Source organism: Heptranchias perlo, chromosome 5, assembly GCF_035084215.1.
Source record: "Heptranchias perlo isolate sHepPer1 chromosome 5, sHepPer1.hap1, whole genome shotgun sequence".
Lineage (NCBI taxonomy): Eukaryota > Metazoa > Chordata > Chondrichthyes > Hexanchiformes > Hexanchidae > Heptranchias > Heptranchias perlo.
In genome coordinates, this window is record NC_090329.1 from 133,410,499 (window position 1) to 133,436,862 (window position 26,364).

The window sequence follows — 26,364 nt, forward strand, 5'->3', positions numbered from 1 at the left end:
AACTCCTGCTCCTATTTCTTATGTTCTTATGTTCTTATGTAACTCCAGCACAAGGTGGGACTGCTGGGACTTTTAGTTAAAATGGTGTTATTCATGAGGCCCAGTCTGCCTGCAAGCCCCACCTAAAAGTGCACTGTTAAAATGACACGGGCAGAGAGCAGATCAGGAATGTAACAATAAGTACTCTACCGCGATTTCAACCCGTTCCAGGGTTCTGGAATCTTCCAGGATTCTGACAACCAATGCCCAGCCCTTGCCTGATCATTTGTGCTTTAAACTCCTTGCACTGGTCTGTCCATCTGATTTTCTCCCCACTCAGACCGTCTATCAGTGCTGATGCAGCTTCCATCTTTCTTCTACATGTGTCTGCATCTTCCAATAGGTCCTAAAAAAATTAAAAGCAGCTTCAATTCAGTGACGGTTCCTCAGCTCTCTGGATGCCAGTTACACATTTACGGGTTGAATTTCTGTGGGGGTTCCCCAATCGTCCACCAAAACAGATGATCGAGAATCCTCACAGAAATTCAACCTCTTACAATTTTAGGAATACTGCAAAAGGTTTTCTTCTGTTTTGTTAGTCTTTATATATTAAACTCCTCCCCATCTCTATAACCTCCTCCAGCCTTACAATCCTCCGAGATCTCTGCGCTCCTCCAGTTCTGGCCTCTTGCACATCCCGATTTTCTTCGCTCCACCATTGGTGAATGTGCCTTCATCTGCCTCGGCCCTAAGCTTTTGAATTCCCTCCCAAAATCTCTCTGCCTCTCTCTCCTCATTTAAGTCACTCCTTAAAACCTACCTCTGACCAAGCTTTTGGTCACTTGTACTCTCGTCCTCTAGATATAAAGGCCAGCATTCCATTAGCCTTATTGATTATTTTCTGCACCTGTTCATGACACTTCAGTGATCGATGTACCTGAACCCCTAAGTCCTTTTGGACATCCACTGTTTTTAACTTTTTACCATTTAGAAAGTACCCTGTTCGATCCTTTTTTGATCCAAAGTGGATGACCTCACATTTGCCTACAATTAATTCCATTTGCCACAGTTTTGCCCATTCACCTAATCTATCAATATCCCTTTGTAATTTTATGTTTTCATCTACACTGCTTACAATGCCACCAATCTTTGTGTCATTGGCAAACTTAGATATGAGACTTTCTATGTCTTCATCTAAGTCGTTAATAAATATTGTGAATAATTGAGGCCCCAAGACAGATCCCTGCGGGACTCCACTAGTCACATCCTGCCAATGTGAGTACCTACCCATTATCCCTACTCTCTGTCGCCTTTCACTCAGCCAACTTCCTAACCAAGTCCGTACTTTTCCCTCGATTCCATGGGCTTCTATCTTAGCTAACAGTCTCTTATGTGAGACTTAAACAAATGCTCTGGAAGTCCATATAAATAACATCCATTGACATTCCCCTGACCACTACTTTAGTCACCTCTTCAAAAAATTCAATCAGGTTTGTCAGGCATGACCTACCTTTCACAAACCCATGCTGGCTCTCTCTGAATAACTGAAAATTTTCGAAGTGTTCAATCATCATATCCTTAATTATAGATTCCAGCATTTTTCCCACAACAGATATTAGGCTAACTGGTCTATAATTCCCTGGTTTCCCTCTCTCTCCTTTCTTAAAAAGTGGAGTGACGTGCAATTTTCCAATCTAGGGGGACAGTTCCTGAATCTAGAGAACTTTGAAAGATTATAGTTTGGGCATCCGCAATGTGCTCACCTACTTCCTTTAAAACCCTGGGATGGAAACCATCTGGTCCTGAGGATTTGTCACTCTTTAGTGCTATTATTTTCTTCATTACTGTTGTTTTACTTATGTTAATTTTATTGAGTCCCTGTCCCCGATTCAATATTAGTTCTCGTGGGATTTCCGGCATGCTGTCCTCTTTTTCGACTGTAAATACTGACGCAAAGTAATTGTTCAACATGTCCGCCATTTCTCCATTGTCAATGACAATATCCCCACTTTCAGTTTTTAAGGGGCCAACATTGCTCCTGACCACCCTCTTTTTCCTAATATAACTATAAAAGTTCTTCGTATTGGTTTTGATATCCCTTGCAAGTTTCTTTTCATACTCTCTTTTTGTAGCTCTTACTATCTGTTTTGTGAACCTTTGTTGATCTTTGTATCTTTCCCATTCGCCAGGATGTGTGCCATTTTTTGCCTTTTTGTATGCGCTTTCCTTATGTCTTATACTGTCCCTTACCTCTTTAGTTATCCATGGCTGTTTTTTTTGGCAAGTAGAGTTCTTGCCCCTCAGGGGTATAAACTGTTTTTGTATCTGTTAAATGTTTCTTTGAACATTTCCCACTGATCATCAGTCGTTTTACCCATTAACACATTTGCCCAGTTTACTGTGGGCAGTCTCTGTCTCATCCCATTAAAGTTGGCCTTACCCAAGTCTAGAATCTTAGCAGCTGATTCACTTTTTTCCATTTCAAACACTACATTGAACTCGATCATGTTATGATTGCTATTGGATAGATGTTCACACACAGTTAAGCTGTTAACTTAATCTGGTTCATTACTCATTACTAAATCTAGTATGGCTTGCCCCCTTGTTGCCTCTTGGACATACTGCTGCAGAAAACTATCCCGGACACACTCAAGAAATTCACTACCTTTCTGACAGTTGCTAGTCTGCTTTTCCCAATCTATGTGAAGGTTAAAGTCCCCCATTAAGACCACTATGCCTTTGTTACACGCTTGTCTAATCTCTGCATTTATACAATCTAGCACTTCAGAGCTGCTGCCAGGGGTCCTATACACAACTCCCACTATAGTCTTAGATCATTTCCTTTTTCTCAATGCAACCCATAAGGTCTCTGTTGGCTGCTTACCTCTCGTTATATCCTCCATTATCATTGAAGTGATTTCATCTCTAATCATTAAGGCTACTCCTCCCCCTCTTCCATTTTCCCTATCTCTCCTGTAGACCTTATAACCCGGTATATTTAGTTCCTGATCCTGACCATCCTGCAGCCATGTCTCTGTAATGCTAACATGTCATACCCTCCAATTTGAATTTGAACCTGTAGTTCATTTAATTTAATCCTTATACTCCGTGCGTTTATATATAGAACTCTTAGATTGTCAAAGCGAAAGACATTGGCGCTGGAAAGTTCATTAAAACTAATGAAGAGGAAGTCTTCTGCACCTGAATTGTTGATATGTGCTCCTGGTACATAAAGCTCCATTCGGGGAGGCAAATTCATAAAATCTTCCCTACAACCTCTGCCGAACGGGCCACTTGTGATAAATGTTTGAATAACCCTCTGTGTGAAAACATTTCTTCTGATTTTTCCCTTTCTATTTTCTAATGATATTCTTTAGCTTATGATCCCTTTCCTTTTTTTACTACAATGCTTTTCTTTTTTAAAAAAACTTCTCTATCTGCAATATTTTTTCTGGTTCATTTCCCCCCTTCTCCTGAAAGCACTGACATTTGCTGGGATGCAATTCCACAGGTAGAAGGAATAAAGTACTTCATACAAACGGCCATTCATCATGTGTGAACCTGAACTCTGAGTATTGGCAGGCTATTCAATCTTGGGGGCACCACAGTCAAGCCTGACCTTGACAGGTTTTGTGATGCTGAAATATGACATGTAAATCAGACTTTGACAGTTTTAGCATAAATAAAAGAATTGGACACAATACTCCAGTTGTGGCTGAACCAGTGTTTTATAAAAGGTTCATCATAACTTCCTTGCTTTTGTACTCTATGCCTCTGTTTGTAAAACCCAGAATCACATATCCTTTTTTTTTAAGTGCTTTCTCAACCTGCCCTGCCACCTTCAGCGATTTGTGCACATATACCCCCAGGTCTCTGTTCCTGCACCCCCTTTAGAATTGTACCCTTTAGTTTACATTGCCTCTCCTCGTTCTTCCCACCAAAATGTATCACTTTGCACTTCTCCACGTTAAATTTCATCTGCCACGTGTCTGCCCATTCCACCAGCCTGTCTATGTCATCCTGAAGTCTATCACTATCCTCCTCACTGTTCACCACACTTCCAGGCTTTGTGTCTTCCGCAAATTTTGAAATTATGCCTGTACAACCAAGTCCAAGTCATCAATGTATATCAAGAAAAGCAGTGTTCCCAGCAACCACCCCCGGGGAACACCACTGCATACTTTCCTCCAGTCCGAAAAACAACCGTTCACCACTACTCTGTTTCCTGTCACTTAGCCAATTCTGTATCCATGTTGCTACTGCCCCCTTTATTCCATGGGCCGCCATCTTGATGACAAGCCTACCATGCGGCACTTTATCAAACACCTTTTGAAAGTCCATATACACCACATCAACTGCATTGCCCTCATCTACCCACTCTATTACCTCATCAAAAAACTCCTATCAGCTTATTTAAACATGATTAATGGACAGAAAAGAGAGAGTAGGGATAAATGGGTCATTTTCAGGTTGGCAGGCTATAACTAGTAGGGTGCCGCAAGGATCAGTGCATGGGCCTCAGCTATATACAATCTATATTAATGACTTAGATGAGGGACCGAGTGTAATGTGTCCAACTTTGCTGATGATACAAAGCGAGGTGGGAAAGTAAGCCTTGAGGAGGACACAAAGGAGGAAAAATTCGATAAGGGTCCGTTTTGGGCGGTGTTAGCACGATGCGCTACCACCCCACGCCTGACGGACCCTGTGCAGGCAGGACGCAAGTTTGGACCCAAGGGAGCACTTACCTGCAATCAGCATTCCATTCCAGGCCTTGCACTGGGAACCAATGCAATTTGCACTTTCCACCACCAGGGTGAGCTCAATCTCTTAAAGGGAGGATGTTTCTTAGAAAGCTCTTAAAGGTAGTTGGTACCTGTTATTTGCTGAAAATAACAGTCTACTGTCTGCATGGAGTCTGAACAGAGATCAGACATCGCACGCGTAAAACACAGATGCAGATCCCATCCCACGTTTACATGCTGATGAGTTATGGTAAAGCATTGAATAAAGGTTGCGCACTACTAAATCCCACGTCCTCCAATCTGCACACCAGACATGTAGCACCAGCGTTCTGGCCATTTTTATGAATCATATTTTAAATCCATACCCCCAAGAAAGAGCTGTATTGTTTGGCAAGCTTGTGGGAGTGGCTTAGGGAATAAGATTGACTGGCAGGAGTTTCGAGCCAGGCTAACCTGACAAAGGTGCATTCATATGCAAACGGACATTTCACACTGACAGGCTGGGTGGAAGGGAACCCAGGCCCATTGATGTCATCACTATTTAACATGATTACTGGAAACAATACCCCGAGAGGTAACTCAGAGACAGTCAGTCCCATCTGAAACTGGTGGAAGGCAGGAGATGGCCGGGCCATTGTCTTCCAGGAGAGAAGCCAGTTAAGCAAGATCAGTTTGAGATCGAAACCCATTACCTGCTAATGGGGGCCATCAATTCAGGAAACGACAGACACCCAGTAATCAGCACCCATTGTCTCTCCAGGTGCAAGACCTGGGAGTTGGAAAACGAAATAGCATTTTTCACAAGGATTTCAAAGGTTATGAGTCACTCCCGGGGAGGTGGTGGGTCCAGACAGATCACCTGAGTCAATACATCGATCAGTATCGGCTCTGCGCTCTTCTCTCTTCTCTTCGTCATCAATCTACAGCGAGTCTCCCGAGTGGGGCTCGGCTCGATTCAATGGAACGCCGCCAGAAGCTGAGCGCTGCTCTTCATCCCTCATCAACGGACCTCGACTCAAACTGGAACTTGGATACTGCATCAGCGGTATGGAACCAGGAGCGGACAGCACGGTGTGAGGACAACACAGTGTGAGCTGCTGAGAGTTTGGTATGTGTGGGAGTTTAAGGGTTAATCTCTTTAAAGCTAGTGCATATTGCTTCAACTGTTTAAGTTCAATTGCTTTCAACTGTTGAAGTTCAATTTTAAAGTTTAAATTTTTAAGCTTCTGTCAGGCTGCAGCAGAGAGAGCTGCTGCAGCAAGTTAATTGGTTAGCGAGATTAAACTGGTACTTGAAGGTGGGGCAGGCCTGACTCATCGGAGTCACAAACTGTAGAAATACAGGGGCCTGTTAGTGTGGACAGCATGGTGTGAGGTCAACACAGTGTGAGTTTAGTACGTGTGGGAGTTGGGGTGAAGGAGGTGCTGCTTTGCCTTGCTTTTCCTAACTTTTCCCCCAGAGCAGCAGTGGACCTGAGAGTAGAAGACTGAGATTGGGGAATAAAAGCAGCAGCAGACCTGCAACAAGAGACAACTACTGTGCGACGTCACAGGTGAGGCAGGAGAGTCTGAGAGGTGAGCACAGTATAAAAGGGGAGACCTCGAGCGGGAGGAAAGTCTGAGAGTCTAAGGCAAGTCATGGCAGCAGAGCTCGCACCGTGATATGCTCCTCCTGCACTATGTGGGAAGTCATGGACACTACCAGTGTCCCTGGCGACCATGTGTGCAGGAAGTGTGTCCAGCTGCAGCTACTGGCTAACCGCATTTCGGAGCTGGAGCTGCGGGTGGATTCACTGTGGAGCATCCGCGATGCTGAGACTATCGTGGATAGCACGTTCAGTGAGGTGGTCACACCGCAGGTAAAGATTACGCAGGCAGAAAGGAAATGGGTGACTGCCAGGCAGAGTAAAAGGACGAGGCAGGTTGAGCAGGAGTCCCCTGGGGCCATCTCCCTCTCAAACAGATATTCTGCTTTAGATACTGTTGGGGGAGATGGCTTATCAGGGGAAAGCAGCAAGAGCCAGGTTCGGGGCACCACGGGTGGCTCTGCTGCACAGGAGGGGAGGAAGAAGAGTGGCAGGGCTATAGTGATAAGGGATTCGATTGTCAGGGGAACAGATAGGCGTTTCTGCGGCTGCAAACATGACTCCAGGATGGTATGTTGCCTCCCTGGTGCTAGGGTCAAGAATGTCACGGAGCGGCTGCAGGGCATTCTGGAGGGGGTGGGTGAACAGCCAGTAGTTGTGGTCCATATTGGTACCAACGACATAGGTTAAAAAAAGGGATGGGGTCCTGCAAGGTGAATTTAAGGAGTTAGGAGATAAATTAAAAAGCAGGACTTCAAAGGTAGAGATCTCAGGATGACTACCGGTGCCACGTGCTAGTGAGTATAGGAACAGGAGAATAGACAGGATGAATGAGTGGCTGCAGGGATGGTGCAGGAGGGAGGGATTTAGATTCCTGGGACATTGGGACCGGTTCTGGGGAAGGTGGGACTTGTACAAGCATGACGGGTTACACCCGAGTAGGACCGGGACAAATGTCCTCGCGGGCGTGTTTGCTAGTGCTGTTGGGGAAGGTTTAAACTAGAGTGGCAGGGGGATGGGAACCTGAGCTGGGAGTCAGAAGGGAATAAAGTTGAGAGCAGCAAGAGAGGGGAAGACCCAGGGGAAATCTACAATACAAATAGCACAAACAGTTGTTCAAGAACAAGTGAAAGGGAAAAGCATAGAGCAGCGGAAAGAAAGTGCACTTTCAGCACGACAGATAAAATAAAAACTAGAAGGCGCAAGGCGATTAACCCAGCATCAAAGCTGTGGCAGGGGTTGGGAACCTGAGCAGGGAGACAGAGGAAAGCGTGTCACGAAGGGACAGAAGTTATGGAGTAAAAGGTGAAGTGTTAAAAAAGGAAAAAGCAGGAACTAAGTGTCACAAAACATATTTGAAAGTTCTTTATCTGAGTGCACGTAGCATTCGTAACAAAATGGTCGAGTTAACGGCACAAATAACTACGTATGGGTATGATCTTGTGGCCGTAACAGAAACATGGCTGCAGGGTGACAACGACTGGGAATTAAATATGCCAGGGTATTTAACAATCAGGAAGGACAGGCATGAAGGAAGGGGAGGTGGGGTGGCTATGTTAATAAAGGAAGGAATCACTGTAATACAGAGAAAAGATATTGGGACAAAGGATCAGGATAATGAAACAGTTTGGGTAGAGATAAGGAATAATAAGGGGAAAAAAACACTTGTGGGCGTAGTAAAGAGGCCTCCTAATAGTTGCAACTGTGCTGGAAGAAGTATTAATCAGGAAATAGTCGGGGCATGTAATAAGGGAACAGCTATAATTATGGGGGATTTTAACTATCATATTAACTGGACAAATCAAATTGGGCAGGGTAGCCTTGAGGAAGAGTTTATTGAGTGTATTAGGGATGGATTTCTTGAGCAGTATGTAACTGATCCTACAAGGGGACAAGTAACCTTGTACCTGGTCCTGTGTAATGAGCCAGGATTAATTAATAATGTCCTAGTTAAGGATCCCCTTGGAATGAGTGACCATAACATGGTTACATTCCATATCCAATTAGAGGGTGAGAAGGTTGGTTCTCAAACAAGCGTACTGAGCTTGAATAAAGGAGACTATGATGGTATGAGAGCGGAATTTGATTAAAGTGGACTGGGAAAATAGATTAAAGGGTAAGACGGTACATGAACAGTGGTGTTCATTCAAGGAGTTATTTTACAACTTTCAAAAAATATATATTCCACTGAGGAAAAAAGGGTGTAAAAGAAATGACAGCCATCCATGGCTAAGTAAAGAAATTAAGGATCGTATCCGACTAAAAACAAGGACATATAAGGTAGCCAAACTTAGTGGGAGGATAGAAGATTGGGAAGTCTTCAAAAGACAGCAAAAAGTAACGAAAGGATTGATTAAGAAAGGGAAGATAGATTATGAAAATAAATGAGCAAAAAATATAAAAACAGACAGCAAGAGTTTCTATAGTTATATAAAAAGAAAAAGGGTGGCCAAGTCAAACATAGGTCCCTAAGAGGATGAGACCGGGAAATTAATGGTGGGAAACATGGAGATGGCAAAAATGCTGAACAAATATTTTGTTTCAGTCTTTACGGTAGAGGACACTAAGAATATCCCAACACTGGACAAACAGGGGGCTCTAGCGGGGGAGGAGCTAAATACAATTAAAATTACTAAGGAATTGGTACTCAGTAAATTAATGGGACTGAAGGCGGATAAATCCCCTGGACCTGATGGCTTACATCCTAGGGTCTTGAGGGAAGTGGAAGTAGGGATTGTGGATGCTTTGGTAATAATTTTCCAAAATTCTCTGGACTCGGCAAAGGTCCCGGCAGATTAGAAAACTGATAATGTAACACCCTTATTTAAAAAGGGTAGCAGGCAGAAGGCTGGAAATTATAGACCAGTTAGCCTAACATCTGTGGTGGGTAAAATTTTGGAGTCTATTATTAAGGAGACAGTAGCTGAACATTTGGATAAACATAATTTAATAGGACAAAGTCAGCTTGGCTTTACGAAGGGGAAGTCATGTCTGACAAATTTGCTTGAGTTCTTTGAGGATATAACGTACAGGGTGGATAAAGGGGAACCAGTGGACGTAATGTATTTAGACTTCCAGAAGGCATTCGACAAGGTGCCACATAAAAGATTATTGCTCAAGATAAAGAATCACTGGATTGGGGGTAATATTCTGGCATGGGTGGAGGATTGATTATCTAACAGGAAGCAGAGAGTTGGGATAGATGGTTCATTCTCGGACTGGCAACCAGTGGCCAGTGGTGTTCCACAGGGGTCGGTGCTGGGTCCCCAGCTCTTTACAATCTATATTAATGATTTAGAGGAGGGGACCGAGTGTAACATATCAAAGTTTGCAGATGATACAAAGATGGGAGGGAAAGTAGAGAGTGAGGAGGACATAAAAAACCTACAAGGGGATATAGACAGGCTGGGTGAGTGGGTGGAGATTTGGCAGATGCAGTACAATATTGGAAAATGTGAGGTTATGCACTTTGGCAGGAAAAATCAGAGAGCAAGTTATTATCTTAATGGTGAGAAACTGGAAAGTGCTGCAGCACAAGGGGATCTGGGGGTCCTAGTGCAAGAAAATCAAAAAGTTAGTATGCAGGTGCAGCAGGTGATCAAGAAGGCCAACGGAATGTTGGCTTTTATTGCTAGGGGGATAGAATATAAAAACAGGGAGGTATTGCTGCAGTTATATGAGGTATTGGTGAGACCGCACCTGGAATACTGCATACAGTTTTGGTCTCCGTACTTAAGAAAAGACATACTTGCTCTCGAGGCAGTACAAAGAAGGTTCACTCGGTTAATCCCGGGGATGAGGGGGCGGACATATGAGGAGAGGTTGAGTAGATTGGGACTCTACTTGTTGGAGTTCAGAACAATGAGAGGTGATCTTATTGAAACATATCAGATTGTGAAGGGGCTTGATCGGGTAAGAATGTTCCCAAGGTTGGGTGAAACTGGAACTAGGGGGCATAATCTTAGAATAAGGGGCTGCTCTTTCAAAACTGAGATGAGGAGAAACTTCTTCACTCAGAGGGTGGTCGGTCTGTGGAATTTTCTGCCCCAGGAAGCTGTGGAAGCGACATCATTAAATAAATTTAAAACAGAAATCGACAGTTTCCTAGAAGTAAAGAGAATTCGGGGTTACGGGGAGCGGGCAGGAAATTGGACATGAATTTAGATTTGAGGTTAGGATCAGATCAGCCATGATCTTATTGAATGGCGGAGCAGGCTCGAGGGGTCGATTGGCCTACTCCTGCTCCTATTTCTTATGTTCTTATGTGCAGGAAGAAACAGCAAGCAACAAAGGGCAATCGGGGTGAACATATTGCGTGCGCCTACACATCCACAAGACCACTTAGCTGTGTAAGGGGGTGATTGTAAGTCCCAACCAAACCTTCGAGGGTTTTAGTGCTGGGGGGAGGCTCCTGTGTAAGCTTATTTCACGGGAGGTTTCTCTTATTAGGCCATGGTAATTTTGCACGGTGGGGCTTATTGGACAAGCCAGGGTTGTACTGTTTAGTAGTGTTATTGTTAATCTTATTAAACACAATATGGTTGAGCCCGAAAACGTGTGTCTGAGTCTGATCTGTTCTTGTAATCTCTATCATTCCAGAACTTATAGTAAGAGGTGTGTTTTCGGTACGCCCGAGAAAACCACTTACAACCTCACCAATCTGCCGATCTGAGTTGGTGCATGCACCAAGGTTCTCTGCTGATGCATTAGAGACCTTGGGTGCAAGAGGAGGACAGAAGGAGGGACGTCATATATCCGCAGGGGTGGGGTGGGGGGGGAGATGGGCAAGAGGCCCTCCAGACATATACTCATAAGTCAGTGGGAGGCAGTGGGGGACGAAGTCAATGCGAGGCGCACAGCATCATGAACATGAATGCATTGCAGGAAGAAGTTCAATGCTTTGACATGAGTGGTCAAGGTGAGTGAGATCAACTGTCAAGTGGCGTCTCCTACCAACTGCACCACGCACTATACCCCCCCCCATCACCCACATACCAATAAACTCTTTCCATCAATACTCAACTCTTCCAACCAGATGCTTCCTCTCACCCTTACACATTACCACTGTTTCAAGCCACCCACCCACAACTCACAGGCTACACACACTGGCAGCTATTCAACCATGACAGGCACATCGCCCAGGCACAAGTCTTGCTTTCTTGCAGGAGAAGGTGGCACATATCAAGAGGCAGCAAGTGGCCGTGGTATTTAGCTCCTCAAGCCTGTTCCGCCATTCAATGAGATCATGGTGGACCTGTGACCTAACTTCACATACCCGTCTTAGCCCCGTATCCCTTAATATCCTTGGTTCACAGAAGTCTATCAATCTCAGATTTAACATTCACAAGTAAGCTAGCATCAACTGCCGTCTGTAGAAGAGCATTCCAAATGTCTCCCCTCCCACCCTTTGCGGGAAGAAGCATTTCCTAGCTTCACTCCTGCATGTCCTGGTTCTAAATGTTAGGCTATGTCCCGGCGTCCTAGTATTCAAGTATAGGAGACCTCCAAAAACAGTTACAAATGTCTCAGCAGCCAGAGGCAATAGTCCAGCCGCTAACCTGTAAATCCTGCATTGTCCCTTTAAATAGTGCTGGTGGGGTTCCTCCAGGCACTCTCAGACATGTTCAGATGGTCGTGGTTAAGACTGTGCGTTGAGTTGAGTGTTAAGTCCCAAAATGGTGTCTATCACTTTAAATTAGCGTTGCACACTGATTGAAGCCATTTTCTCCCTCCTTTACAAGATTCCAGCGGTCGTTATCTGCGCCTGTGCTAACTCCTATACCAAGATAGCGTCTGGCACACGTCACGCAGGAAATATGCCAAGATGTCAGAAAGGCTGTGTAGCACTGAAACAACAGGCGCTACACTGCCCAATTTAGCGCCCAAATGGCTCAATTTTAGGGGGCAATTGCGGCTGCGTTGGGGGGCTCCGAAAATCGCGGAAATCCTGTTTGGGTTCGGAAGCCGGCTTCAACCCACCGATTTCCGAGTTTCTCAGGGACCCACCTGTGTGCGCGGGCAACCCGAAACTGGAAGTCAGTTAAAGAGTCAAATGTACCTCTTTGAGGTACTTAAGGCACTTTACCTGAGACAGATTAAGTAATTGTCATGATTTTTAAACTTACCTGTGCAGCTTGCCCACCGCTTCTGATTCACGCCTGGGCCAGATCAGGGAAAAAGAAACTAAATAAATTACAAAAAACACGGTAGAAGGAAGTGAAAACACAAAATGAACCTGCCTTTGCACCCTGCTCCGATGTCCGATGTCTCCCTCTCAGATCTTCCCCTCTCCCCCCCGCTCCTGATCTTCCCCTCTCCCCTCCCCCCCACCCCCCGATCTTCCATTCCAGCGCTGGATGACGTCTCATGCTCTATCTTTCCCTCTCCCCCCCCACCACCCCCACCTCGCATTGCAGCTCCTGTCAATCAGGCTGGCTGGTGGGCTCGAAACCCGGAGAGGATGTTAATCATCAGCAATCAACATGGGATCGCATCGGAAATGGTAAGTTTGGTTCATGCAGGTTTGCCATGCGCACCTTCACCACCCCCCCCACCCCCCGCTGCCAACCCACCACCATTGCAAAAATCGACCCCAAAGAGTCTGCAAAGGGACATAGGCAGATTAAGTGAATGGGCAAGAAGATGGCACCCCTGGGGAACATCACTCTATACCTTTCTTCAGTCCGAAAAACACGACTACTATTTCCTGCCACTTAGCCAATTTTGTATCCATGCTATCACTGCCCCTTTTATTCCATGGGCTTCAATTTTGCTGACAAACCTATTATGTGGCACTTTATCAAACGCCTTTTGAAAGTCCATATAAACATCAACCACATTGGCCTCATTAACCCTCTGTTATCTCATCAAAAAAGTCAATCAAGTTAATTAAAAACAATTTGCCTTTCACAAATCCGTGCCGTCTTTCCTTTATTAAACCACATTTGTCCAAGTGACTATTAATTTTCTCCCAGATTATCATTTCTAAAAGCTTGCCCACTACCGAGGTTAAACTGACTGGCCCATAGTTGCTGGGTTTATCCTTACACCCTTTTTGAACAAGAGTGTAACATTTGCAATTCTCCAGTCCTCTGGCACCACCCCCATATCGAAGGATGATTGTAAGATCATGGCCAGTATCTCTGCAATTTCCACCCTTACTTTCCTCAGCAACCTCAGAAGCATCCCATGCGGACCGAGTGACTTATCTACTTTAAGTACAGCCAGCTTTTCCAGCAACTCTGCTTTAACCATTTTTAGCCCATCCAGTATCTCAACTACCTCTTCCTTTACCGTGACTTTGGCAGCATCTTCTTCCTTGGTAAAGACAGATGCAAAGTACTCAATCAGCATCTCAGCTATGCCATCTGCCTCTATGTGTAGATCTCTTTTATGGTCCCCAATCGGCCCCACCCCTCTGCTTACTATTTTATATGCCTAGAGAAGACTTTTGGATTCCCTTTTATGCTAGCTGCTGGTCTACTCTCACTCTCTCTTTGCCCCTCTTATTTCCTTTTTCACTTCTCCTCTGTACTTCCCATAACCAGCCTGGTTCTCACTTGTATTATCAACCTGATATCTGTCATATGCCCCCTTTTTCTGCTTCATCTTACTCTCTATCTCTTTTGTCATCCAGGGAGCTCTGGCTTTAGTTGCCCTACCTTTCCCCCTCTTTGGAATGTACCTAAACTGTACCCGAAACATCTCTTGAAGGCCGCCCATTGTTTGATTACAGTTTTGCCTGCCAATCTTTGACTCCAATTTACCCGGGCCAGATTCGTTCTCAACACACTGAAATTGGCCCTCCTCCAATTAAGTATTTTTACTCTAGATTGCCTGTTGTCATTTTCCATAACTAATCTAAACTTTGTTTGTAAAATTTGTAAGCAAATATGTGAAATGAGTAAAGGACATAGAATAATAATCATGGGAGACTTTAACTATTCCCAAATAAACTGGCAAGGGGTAGGTAATGAGGTACAGGTAATGGAGTTTTCACAATGTATGTAGGATTTCTTTCTTACCCAGTATGCAAAAAGCCCAAGAGAGGAAGCACGACTGGATCTAGCAATGGGAAATGAACCAAACAAATAAGAGAAGTAAGCATAGGGGAACATCCAGGCAATAGTGACCACAACATAGTAAGGTTTAAGACAAAGATTAGGAGGACATAAGCAAGACAAAGACCAAAGTAATAAATTGGAAAAAAGCTGATGAGAATGGAACAAGGGAACATAAACTGCAAAAGTTTATTGATAAAGAAACAGAACAGCAGTGGTAAACATTTAAAATGGTGATAGAGAGTCCAGGAGAAATATATCCCACTGAAAAGCAAGAATAAACTAGCCAGTAATGACACACCAAGGATGAATAAAGAAAAAAGGCACAATTGAAACTAAATAAAAAAAGCATTCACATAGACGACAAAGGAGAGGATGACATAAGGGAATACAAAAAGGTGAGGAAATAAGTTTAAAAAAACAAATAGGAAGGCAAAGAGAAACTATTAAATTAAACCAAGGAATACCAAAAGAAATAAAGTATTCTATAGACACATAAACAACAAAAGAAAAATCAGGATAGGGATAGGGCCACTAAGGGATACACAAGATAAACGCACAGGTAATGACAGCAAAAGGGCACAAATATTAAATAAAGCAAAATACTGCAGATGCGGGAAATCAAGAATAAAAACAGAAAATGCTGGAAATACTCAGCAAGTCAGGATGCATCTGTGCAGAAAGAAACAGAGTTAACGTTTCAGGTTTTTTTTTATTCGTTCATGGGATGTGGGCGTCGCTGGCGTGGCCAGCATTTATTGCCCATTCCTAATGGCCCTTGAGAAGGTGGTGGTGAGCCGCCTTCTTGAACCGCTGCAGTCCGTGTGGTGACGGTTCTCCCACAGTACTGTTAGGAAGGGAGTTCCAGGATTTTGAACAAGTGACAATGAATGAACAGGGATATATTTCCAAGTCGGGATGGTGTGTGACTTGGGGGGGAACATGCAGGTGGTGTTGTTCCCATGCATCTGCTGCTCTTGTCCTTCTAGGTGGCAGAGGTCGTGGGTTTGGGAGGTGCTGTCGAAGAAGCCTTGGCGAGTTACTGCAGTGCATCCTGTGGATGGTACACACTGCAGCCACTGTGCGCCGGTGGTGAAGGAAGTGAATGTTTAGGGTGGTGGATGGGGTGCCAATCAAGTGGGCTGCTTTGTCCTGGATGGTGTCGAGCTTCTTGAGTGTTGTTGGAGCTGCTCTCATCCAGGCAAGTGGAGAGTATTCCATCACACTCCTGACTTGTGCCTTGTAGATGATGGAAAGGATTTGGGGAGTCAGGAGGTGAGTCACTCGCTGCAGAATACCAGCCTCTGACCTGCTCTCATAGTCACAGTATTTATATGGCTGGTCCAGTTAAGTTCCTGGTCAATGGTGACCCCCAGAATGTTGATGGTGGGGGATTCGGCGATGGTAATGCCATTGAATGTCAAGGGGAGGTGGTTAGATTCTCTCTTGTTGGAGATGGTGATTGCCTGGCACTTGTCTGACGCAAATGTTACTTGCCACTTATGAGCCCAAGTCTGGATGTTGTCCAAGTCTTGCTGCATGCGGGCTCGGACTGCTTCATTATTTGAGGGGTTGCGAGTGGAACTGAACACTGCAATCATCAGCGAACATCCCCATTTCTGACCTTATGATGGAGGGAAGGTCATTGATGAAGCAGCTGAAGATGGTTGGGCCTAGGACACTGCCTTGAGTAACTCCTGCAGCAACGTCCTAGGGCTGAGATGATTGGCCTCCAACAACTACTACCATCTTCCTTTGTGCGAGGTATGACTCCAGCCATTGGAGGGTTTTCCCTCTGATTCCCATTGACTTCAATTTTACTCGGACTCCTTGGTGCCACACTCGGTCAAATGCTGCCTTGATGTCAAGGGCAGTCACTCTCACTTCACCTCTGGAATTCAGCTCTTTTGTCCATGTTTGGACCAAGGCTGTAATGAGGTTGACGACCTTGCGTCAGAACTGGAAGATGTGAAAGATTTAACGGTTTTTAAGCAAGAACAGAGCCAGGGGAATGGTGGGGCAGGAAGGGGAGAGGAGAAAAGAACAAAAGCAAAGGCCCATGATAGGGTGGAGGGCAGGAGTGATGAAATGACAAAAGGGATGATGGGGCAAGCCAAGGAGGGTGGTAATGGGACAAGTAAAGAAACAAGAGATAGGTCAAGAGGAGCTGGAAATGGCAACATCAGAACCATTACCAGCACCTGCTGTCGGAAAAAAAATAGGAGCAGTGGATATGATTTCAATAACTTCGGGTCAATGCTGATTCGAGAAGGTTGTAAAGTGCCTAATCGAAAGATAAGGTACAATTCCTCAAGCTTCATTGGAACAATGTAAGAGGCTGAGGACAGAGAGGTCAGAGTGGGAGGTGGACGGAGAATTAAAATGGCTAGCGAATGGAAGGTCAGGGTCACGCTTGCGGACTGAATGGAGGTGTTCAGTAAAATTTCGCGAAAAAAAGTCAGAATAAGAATAAAACCGGACGGACCACCCGGCATCGGACCACTAGGCACCGGACACGACAAAGGCACCCAAACCCAGTCGACCCTGCAAAGTCCTCCTCACTAACATCTGGGGACTTGTGCCAAAATTGGGAGAGCTGTCCCACAGACTAGTCAAGCAACAGCCTGACATAGCCATACTCACAGAATCATACCTTTCAGCCAACGTCCCAGACTCTTCCATCACCATCCCTGGGTATGTCCTGTCCCACCAGCAGGACAGACCCACCAGAGGTGGCGGTACAGTGATATACAGTCAGGAGGGAGTGACCCTGGGAGTCCTCAACATTGACTCTGGACCCCATGAAATCTCATGGCATCAGGTCAAACATGGGCAAGGAAACCTGCTGCTGATCACCACCTACCGTCCTCCCTCAGCTGATGAATCAGTCCTCCTCCAAGGTGAACACCACTTGGAGGAAGCACTGAGGGTATCAAGGGCACAGAATGTACTCTGCGTGGGGGACTTCAATGTCCATTGCCAAGAGTGGCTCTATTGACCGAGCTGGCCAAGTCCTGAAGGACGGAGCTGCCAGACTGGGCCTGCGGCAGGTGGTGAGCGAACCAACACGAGAGAAAAGCTTACTTGACCTCGTCCTCACCAATCTACCTGTCACAAAGGCATCTGTCCATGACAGTATTGGTAGGAGTGACCACCGCATAGTCCTTGTGGAGACGAAGTCCTGTCTTCGCACTGAGGACACCATCCAACGTGTTGTGTGGCACTATCACCGTGCTAAATGGGATAGATTCAGAACAGATCTAGCAGCTCAAAACTGGGCATCCATGAGGCGCTGTGGGCCATCAGCAGCAGCAGAATTGTATTCCAGCACAATCTGTAACCTCATGGCCTGGCACATTCCTCACTCTGCCATTACCAACAAGCCAGGGGATCAACCCTGGTTCAATGAGGAGTGTAGAAGAGCATGCCAGGAGCAGCAACAGGCATACCGAAAAATGTGGTGCCAACCTGGTGAAGCTACAACTCAGGACTACATGCATGCTAAACAGCGGAAGCAACATGCTATAGACAGAGCTAAGCGATTCCACAACCAACGGATCAGATCAAAGCTCTGCAGTCCTGCCACTTCCAGTCGTGAATGGTGTGGGACAATTAAACAACTAATGGGAGGAGGAGGCTCTGCAAACATCCCCATCCTCAATGATGGCGGAGTCCAGCACGTGAGTGCAAAAGACAAGGCTGAAGCGTTTGCAACCATCTTCAGCCAGAAGTGCCGAGTGGATGATCCATCTCTGCCTCCTCCCGATATCCCCACCATCACAGAAGCCAGTCTTCAGCCAATTCGATTCACTCCACGTGATGTCAAGAAACAGCTCTGTGCACGGATACAGCAAAGGCTATGGGCCCTGACAACATCCTGGCTGTAGTGCGAAAGACTTGTGCTCCAGAACTAGCCGTACCTCTAGCCAAGCTGTTCCAGTACAGCTACAACACTGAAATCTACCCAACAATGTGGAAAATTGCCCAGGTCTGTCCTGTCCACAAAAAGCAGGACAAATCCAATCCGGCCAATTACCGCCCCATCAGTCTACTCTCAATCATCAGCAAAGTGATGGAAGGTGTCGTCGACAGTGCTATCAAGCGGCACTTACTCACCAATAACCTGCTCACCGATGCTCAGTTTGGGTTCCGCCAGGACCACTCGGCTCCAGACCTCATTACAGCCTTGGTCCAAACATGGACAAAAGAGCTGAATTCCAGAGGTGAGGTGAGAGTGACTGCCCTTGACATCAAGGCAGCATAGTGGTTATTTTACTGGGCTAGTAATCCAGAGGCCTGGACTAAAATCCAGAGTCATGTGTTCAAATCCCGCCACGGCAGCTGGCGAATTTAAATTCAATTAATTAATTAAATTCAATTAATTAAAATAAAAATCTGGAATTAAAATACTAGTATCAGTAATGATGGCCATGAAACTACCGGATTGTCGTAAAAACCCATCTGGTTCACTAATGTCCTTCAGGGAAGGAAGCCTGCCGCCCTTACCCGGTCTGGCCTACATGTGACTCCAGACCCACAGCAATGTGGTTGATTCTTAATTGCCCTCTGAAATGGCCCAGCAAGCCACTCAGTTGTAAAATCTCGCTACGAAAAGTCATAATAAGAATAAAACCGGACGGACCACCCGGCATCGGACCACTCGGCACCGGACATGACAACGGCAAAACACCAAGCCCAGTCGACCCTGCAAAGTCCTCCTCACGAACATCTGGGGACTTGTGCCAAAATTGGGAGAGCTGTCCCACAGACTAGTCAAGCAACAGCCTGACAGAGCCACACTCACAGAATCATATCTTTCAGCCAACGTCCCAGACTCTTCCATCACCATCCCTGGGTATGTCCTGTCCCACCGGCAGGACAGACCCACCAGAGGTGGCGGTACAGTGATATACAGTCAGGAGGGAGTGGCCCTGGGAGTCCTCAACATTGACTCTGGATCTCATGGCATCAGGTCAAACATGGGCAAGGAAACCTCCTGCTGATTACCACCTACCGTCCTCCCTCAGCTGATGAATCAGTCCTCCTCCATGTTGAACACCACTTGGAGGAAGCACTGAGGGTAGCAAGGGCACAAAATGTACTCTGGGTGGGGGACTTCAATGTCCATCACCAAGAGTGGCTCGGTAGCACCACTACTGGCCGAGTCCTGAAGGACATAGCTGCCAGACTGGGCCTGCGGCAGGTGGTGAGCGAACCAACACGAGGGAAAAACTTACTTGACCTCATCCTCACCAATCCACCTGTCGCAAATGCATCTGTCCATGACAGTATTGGTAGGAGTGACCACCGCACAGTCCTCGTGGAGATGAAATCCCGTCTTCGCACTGAGGACACCATCCAACGTGTTGTGTGGCACTACCACCGTGCTAAATGGGATAGATTCAGAACAGATCTAGCAGCTCAAAACTGGGCATCCATGAGGCGCTGTGGGCCATCAGCAGCAGCAGAATTGTATTCCAGCACAATCTGTAACCTCATGGCCCGGCATATTCCTCACTCTACCATTACCAACAAGCCAGGGGATCAACCCTGGTTCAATGAGGAGTGTAGAAGAGCATGCCAGGAGCAGCACCAGGCGTACCTAAAAATGAGGTGCCAACCTGGTGAAGCTACAACTCAGGACTACATGCATGCTAAACAGCGGAAGCAACATGCTATAGACAGAGCTAAGCGATTCCACAACCAACGGATCAGATCAAAGCTCTGCAGTCCTGCCACATCCAGTCGTGAATGGTGGTGGACAATTAAACAACTAACGGGAGGAGGAGGCTCTGCAATCATCCCCATTCTCAATGATGGCGGAGTCCAGCACGTGAGTGCAAAAGACAAGGATGAAGCGTTTGCAATCATCTTCAGCCAGAAGTGCCGAGTGGATGATCCATCTCAGCCTCCTCCCGATATCCCCACCATCACGGAAGCCAGTCTTCGGCCAATTCGATTCACTCCACGTGATATCAAGAAACGGCTGAGTGCACTGGATACAGCAAAGGCTATGGGCCCCGACAACATCCCAGCTGTAGTGCTGAAGACTTGTGCTCCAGAACTAGCTGCGCCTCTCGCCAAGCTGTTCCAGTACAGCTACAACACTGGCATCCACCCGACAATGTGGAAAATTGCCCAGGTATGTCCTGTCCACAAAAAGCAGGACAAATCCAATCCGGCCAATCACCGCCCCATCAGTCTACTCTCAATCATCAGCAAAGTGATGGAAGGTGTCGTCGACAGTGCTATCAAGCGGCACTTACTCACCAATAACCTGCTCACCGATGCTCAGTTTGGGTTCCGCCAGGACCACTCGGCTCCAGACCTCATTACAGCCTTGGTCCAAACATGGACAAAAGAGCTGAATTCCAGAGGTGAGGTGAGAGTGACTGCCCTTGACATCAAGGCAGCATTTGACCGAGTGTGGCACCAAGGAGCCCTAGTAAAATTGAAGTCAATGGGAATCAGGGGGAAAACTCTCCAGTGGCTGGAGTCATACCTAGCACAAAGGAAGATGGTAGTGGTTGTTGGAGGCCAAGCATCTCAGCCCCAGGGCATTGCTGCAGGATTTCCTCAGGGCAGTGTCCTTGGCCCAACCATCTTCAGCTGCTTCATCAATGACCTTCCCTCCATCATAAGGTCAGAAATGGGGATGTTCGCTGATGACTGCACAGTGTTCAGTTCCATTCGCAACCCCTCAGATAATGAAGCAGTCCGAGCCCGCATGCAGCAAGACCTGGACAACATCCAGGCTTGGGCTCATAAGTGGCAAGTAACATTCGCGCCAGATAAGTGCCAGGCAATGACCATCTCCAACAAGAGAGAGTCTAACCACCTCCCCTTGACATTCAACTGCATTACCATCGCCGAATCCCCCACCATCAACATCCTGGGGGTCACCATTGACCAGAAACTTAACTGGACCAGCCATATAAATACTGTGGCTACGAGAGCAGGTCAGAGGCTGGGTACTCTGCGGCGAGTGACTCACCTCCTGACTCCCCAAAGCCTTTCCACCATCTACAAGGCACAAGTCAGGAGTGTGATGGAATACTCTCCACTTGCTTGGATGAGTGCAGCTCCAACAACACTCAAGAAGCTCGACACCATCCAAGATAAAGCAGCCCGCTTGATTGGCACCCCATCCACCACCCTAAACATTCACTCCCTTCACCACCGGCGCACTGTGGCTGCAGTGTGCACCATCCACAGGATGCACTGCAGCAACTTGCCAAGGCTTCTTCGACAGCACCTCCCAAACCCGCGACCTCTACCACCTAGAAGGACAAGGGCAGCAGGCGCATGAGAACAACACCACCTGCACGTTCCCCTCCAAGTCACACACCATCCCGACTTGGAAATATATCGCTGTTCCTTCATTGTCGCTGGGTCAAAATCCTGGAACTCCCTTCCTAACAGCACTGTGGGAGAACCGTCACCACACGGACTGCAGCGGTTCAAGAAGGCGGCTCACCACCACCTTCTCAAGGGCAATTAGGGATAGGCAATAAATGCCGGCCTTGCCAGCGACGCCCACATCCCGTGAACAAATAAAAAATTTTTTTTTTTAAATTTGACCGAGTGTGGCACCAAGAAGCCCGAGTAAAATTGAAGTCAATGGGAATCAGGGGGAAAACTCTCCAGTGGCTGGAGTCATACCTAGCACAAAGGAAGTTGATAGTGGTTGTTGGAGGCCAATCATCTCAGCCCCAGGGCATTGCTGCAGGAGTTCCTCAGGGCAGTGTCCTCGGCCCAACCATCTTCAGCTGCTTAATCGATGACCTTCCCTCCATCATAAGGTCAGAGATGGGGATGTTCGCTGATGATTGCACAGTGTTCAGTTCCATTCGCAACCCCTCAAATAATGAAGCAGTCTGAGCCCACATGCAGCAAGACCTGGACAACATCCAGGTTTGGGCTTATCAGTGGCAAGTAACATTTGCGCCAGACAAGTGCCAGGCAATCACCATCTCCAACAAGAGAGAGTCTCGCCACCTCCCCTTGACATTCAACGCATTACCATCACCAAATCCCCCACCATCAACATCCTGGGGGTCACCATTGACCAGAAACTTAACTGGACCAGTTATATAAATACTGTGGCTATAAGAGCAGGTCAGAGGCTGGGTATTCTGCGGCGAGTGACTCACCTCCTAACTCCCCAAAGCCTTTCCATCATCTCCAAGGCACAAGTCAGGACTGTGATGGAATACTCTCCACTTGCCTGGATGAGTGCAGCTCCAACAACACTCAAGAAGCTCGACACCATCCAGGACAAAGCAGCCCACTTGATTGGTACCTCATCCACCACCCGAAACATTCACTCCCTTCACCACCAGCGCACAGTGGCTGCAGTGTGTACCATCCACAGGATGCACTGCAGCAACTCGCCAAGGCTTCTTCGACAGCAGCTCCAAAACCCGTGACCTCTACCACCTGGAAGGACAAGAGCAGTTGGTACATGGGAACAACACCACCTGCACGTTCCCCTCCAAGTCACACACCATCCCGACTTGGAAATATATCGCCGTTCCTTCATTGTCGCTGGGTCAAAATCTTGGAACTCCCTTCCTAACAGCACTGTGGGAGAAACTTCACCACACGGATTGCAGCGGTTCAAGAAGGCGACTCACCACCACCTTCTCAAGGGCAATTAGGGATGGGCAATAAATGCTGGCCTCGCCAGCGACGCCCACATCCCATGAACGAATAAAAAAAAGAAAATAATCATCCAATCCCCAATGTTGAGGAGACCGCATCGTGAGCAGAAAATACAGTATACTAAATTGAAAGAAGTGCAAGTAAGTTGCTGTTTCACCTGTAAGGACTGTTGAGGCACCCATTTTTTCAGACAGCAGGTGCTGGTAATGGTTCTGCTGTTGCCATTTACAGCTCCTCTCGACCCATCTTTTGTTTCTTTACTTGTCTCATTCCCACTCTCCTTGCCTTGAACCATCATCACTTTTGTCGTTTAATTGCAGACCTTCTCTTTGTTCTTTCCTCCCCTCCTTACTTCACCCACATCCCCCACAGGCTTTGATCTTGCTTAAAAACTGAGAAATCTTCAACTTCTTGCAGTTCTGACAAAATGTTAACTTTCTCCACAAATGCTGCCTGACTTGCTGAGTATACCCAGCATTTTCTGTTTTTATATTAAATAATTACTTTGCCTCAGTATTTACCAGGGAGACCAACATGATGGGCATGACATCAGAAGAAATCAAAATGGATACAAAGACATTTCAGACAGAAGTGGGGGGCGGGAGATAATTGATAAGCTAATCAAACTGGAGGATAAAATCCTGGTCTGGATGGATTGCATCCGTGCATATTAAAATAAGTTAGGGAAGAGATAGCATAGGTATATATATATAAAAATTCATTAGAATAGGGAATCGTGCCAGAGGACCAGCTGATGTGATTCCTACATTTAAAAAGGGAGCTGGAACAAGTCCAGGGAACTGTATACCAATTAGCTTAACGTCAGTGGTAGGAAAGATAATGGAATCTTTACTCAAAGATGTCATAGAAAAACATGGGGTCGAAGAGCAGAAGGACCTGAGGGTATTGATGTGCAAAACAACAAAGTAGCGACACAGGTTAATAAGGTCATAAAAAAGCAAACCGACCCATTCGCTGTGTAGAAAAGTTTTTCCTCGCGTCACCTTTGGTTCTTCTGCCAATCACCTTAAATCTATGTTCTCTGGTCCTTGACCCTTCTGCCAATGGGAACAGTTTCTCTCTATCTACTCTGTGCAGATCCTTCATGATTTTGAATACCTCTATCAAATCTCCTCACAACCATCTGTTCCGAGGCGAACAACCACCGTTTCTCCAGTCTATCCACGTAACTAAAGTCCCTCATCCCTGGAATCATTCTGGTAAATCTCTTCTGCACCCTCTCGAAGGCCTTCACATCTTTCCTAAAGTGCAGTGCACTGAATTGGATGCAATACTCCAGTTGTGGCCAAACCAGTGTTTTATAAAGGTTCATCATGACCTCCATACTTTTGTACTCTATGCCTCTATTTATAAAACCCAGTATCCCATATGCTTTTTTAACCACTTTCTCAACCTGCCCTGTCACCTTCAACGATTTGTGCACATATACCCCCAGATCTCTCTGTTCCTGTACCCCTTTTAGAGTTGTTCCCTCTAGTTTAGATTGCGTCGTCTCGTTCTTCCTACCGAAATGTATCACTTCGCATTTTTCTGCGTTAAAATTTCATCTGCCATGTGTCCGCCCACGCCAACTGCCTGTCTATATCCTCTTGAAGTCTATCACTGTCCTCCTTACTGTTGACTACACTTCCAAGTTTTGTGTCATCTGCAAATTTTGAAATTGTGCCCTGTACACCCAAGTCCAAGTCATTAATATATATCAAGAAAAGCAGTGGTCCCAGCACCGACCCCTGGGGAACACCACTGGACACCTCCTACCAGTCCGATAAACAACCATTCACCACTACTCTGTTTCCTGTCCCTTAACCAATTCTGTATCCATGTTGCTACTGCTGAGAATCCCTACGTGGTCAGTTTTTGGTAAAATATTAAGATGCACAAAGAAGCAAAGAAGCAGAATGCAAAATGGTTAGAAAGGGTTAATTAGTTGGTAACTGAGATTGGTACAGGTGGCCTGGCCCTCCTGCTGGGCCATATGTTTGCGTAGTCAGCAGGTTTGCATGGTCTTATCAATGTAGAGTCTTTGATGTGATTCAAGGACTGGTCTGAATGTCTCCATGTTTATGGCAGATCAATATAGGGAACGAGCTTAGCCAAAGTTGAAAGACATTCCAGGTTGGGAGGTAAGGAACAGAAGGAACAGGGAAGAACATTCCAAGTTGGAAGGTGAGGAAGTGTCCCCTTTGATGTCTAACAGCAGCATGATCAGCACATGGACGATTTATGATTGGCCGGAAATAATGTAACCTCGCATGGCAACCTGTGCCCGGCCTATGATTGGTGTTGACTCTTGTGTTAATGATGTTCCAACCCCTATTGATTTGTATAAAGGTATGAGTTTTTGTCTTTGTCTTTGTCTCCTTATTCTGTTAGAATCATTCGGATTCTCTTAGGAATCTGAATTGAAGCTACAGACTAAGACCTGCTATTAAAGTTGTATTGAACTTGAAAATGTATTCGACTTCAGTTTTTACTGAACCAGACTGAGGGGAAAGAATCCGGATCGTCACTGCCGCCTTTATTCCATGGGCCGCAAACTTGATAAGCCTATCAGGCGGCGTTTATCAAATTATTTGAAAGTCCAGATACATCACATAAACTGCATTGCCCTCATCTACCCTCCCTGTTACCTCATCAAAAAACTATCAGGTTAGTTAAACACAATTTGCCTTTAACAAATCCGTGCTGGCTTTCCCTAATCAATCCACACTCATTCAAGTGACTTAATTCTGTCCCGGATTATCGTATCTAAAAGTTTCCCCACCACTGAGGTTAAAGTTGCTGGGTTTATCCTTACACCATTTTTTGAACAAGGGTGTAACATTTGCAATTCTCCAGGCCTCTGGGAACAACACCACCTGCACGTTCCCCTCCAAGTCACATCTACAGATGTTTGGAAGATTATGGCCGGTACCTCTGAAATTTCCACCCTTACTTCCCTCAGCAACCTCGGATGCATCCCATCCGGACCAGGTGACTTAACTACCTTAAGTACAGCCTGCCTTTCTAGTATACCCTCTTCATCAATTTTTAGCCCATCCAGTATCTCAACTACATCTTTCTTTACCGAGACTCTGGCAGCATCTTCTTCCTTGGTAAAGACAGATGCAAAGTACACATTTAGTGCCTCGGCCATGCCCTCTGCCTTCATGAGTAGATCTCCTTTATGGTCCCTAATCAGCCCCACTCCTCCTCTTACATGCTTGTAGAAGACTTTTGGATTTCCTTTTATGTTAGCCACCAGTCTATTCTCATTCTCTCTCTTTGCTCCTCTTATTTCCTTTTTCACTTCCCCTCTGAACTTTCTAAA

General features: G+C 46.1%; 1 protein-coding gene across 1 annotated transcript in view; it reads right to left on the reverse strand.

The window, feature by feature from the left end:
- The window catches only part of LOC137322210 (dynein axonemal heavy chain 8-like), a 1,468,904-nt gene that overhangs the window by 167,106 nt on the left and 1,275,434 nt on the right, over positions 1–26,364 (reverse strand). Inside the window, exon 73 of the mRNA XM_067985326.1 lies at positions 258–385. Coding sequence (XP_067841427.1) covers positions 258–385 — 128 coding nt within the window. The remainder of the gene's footprint in view (positions 1–257; positions 386–26,364) is intronic.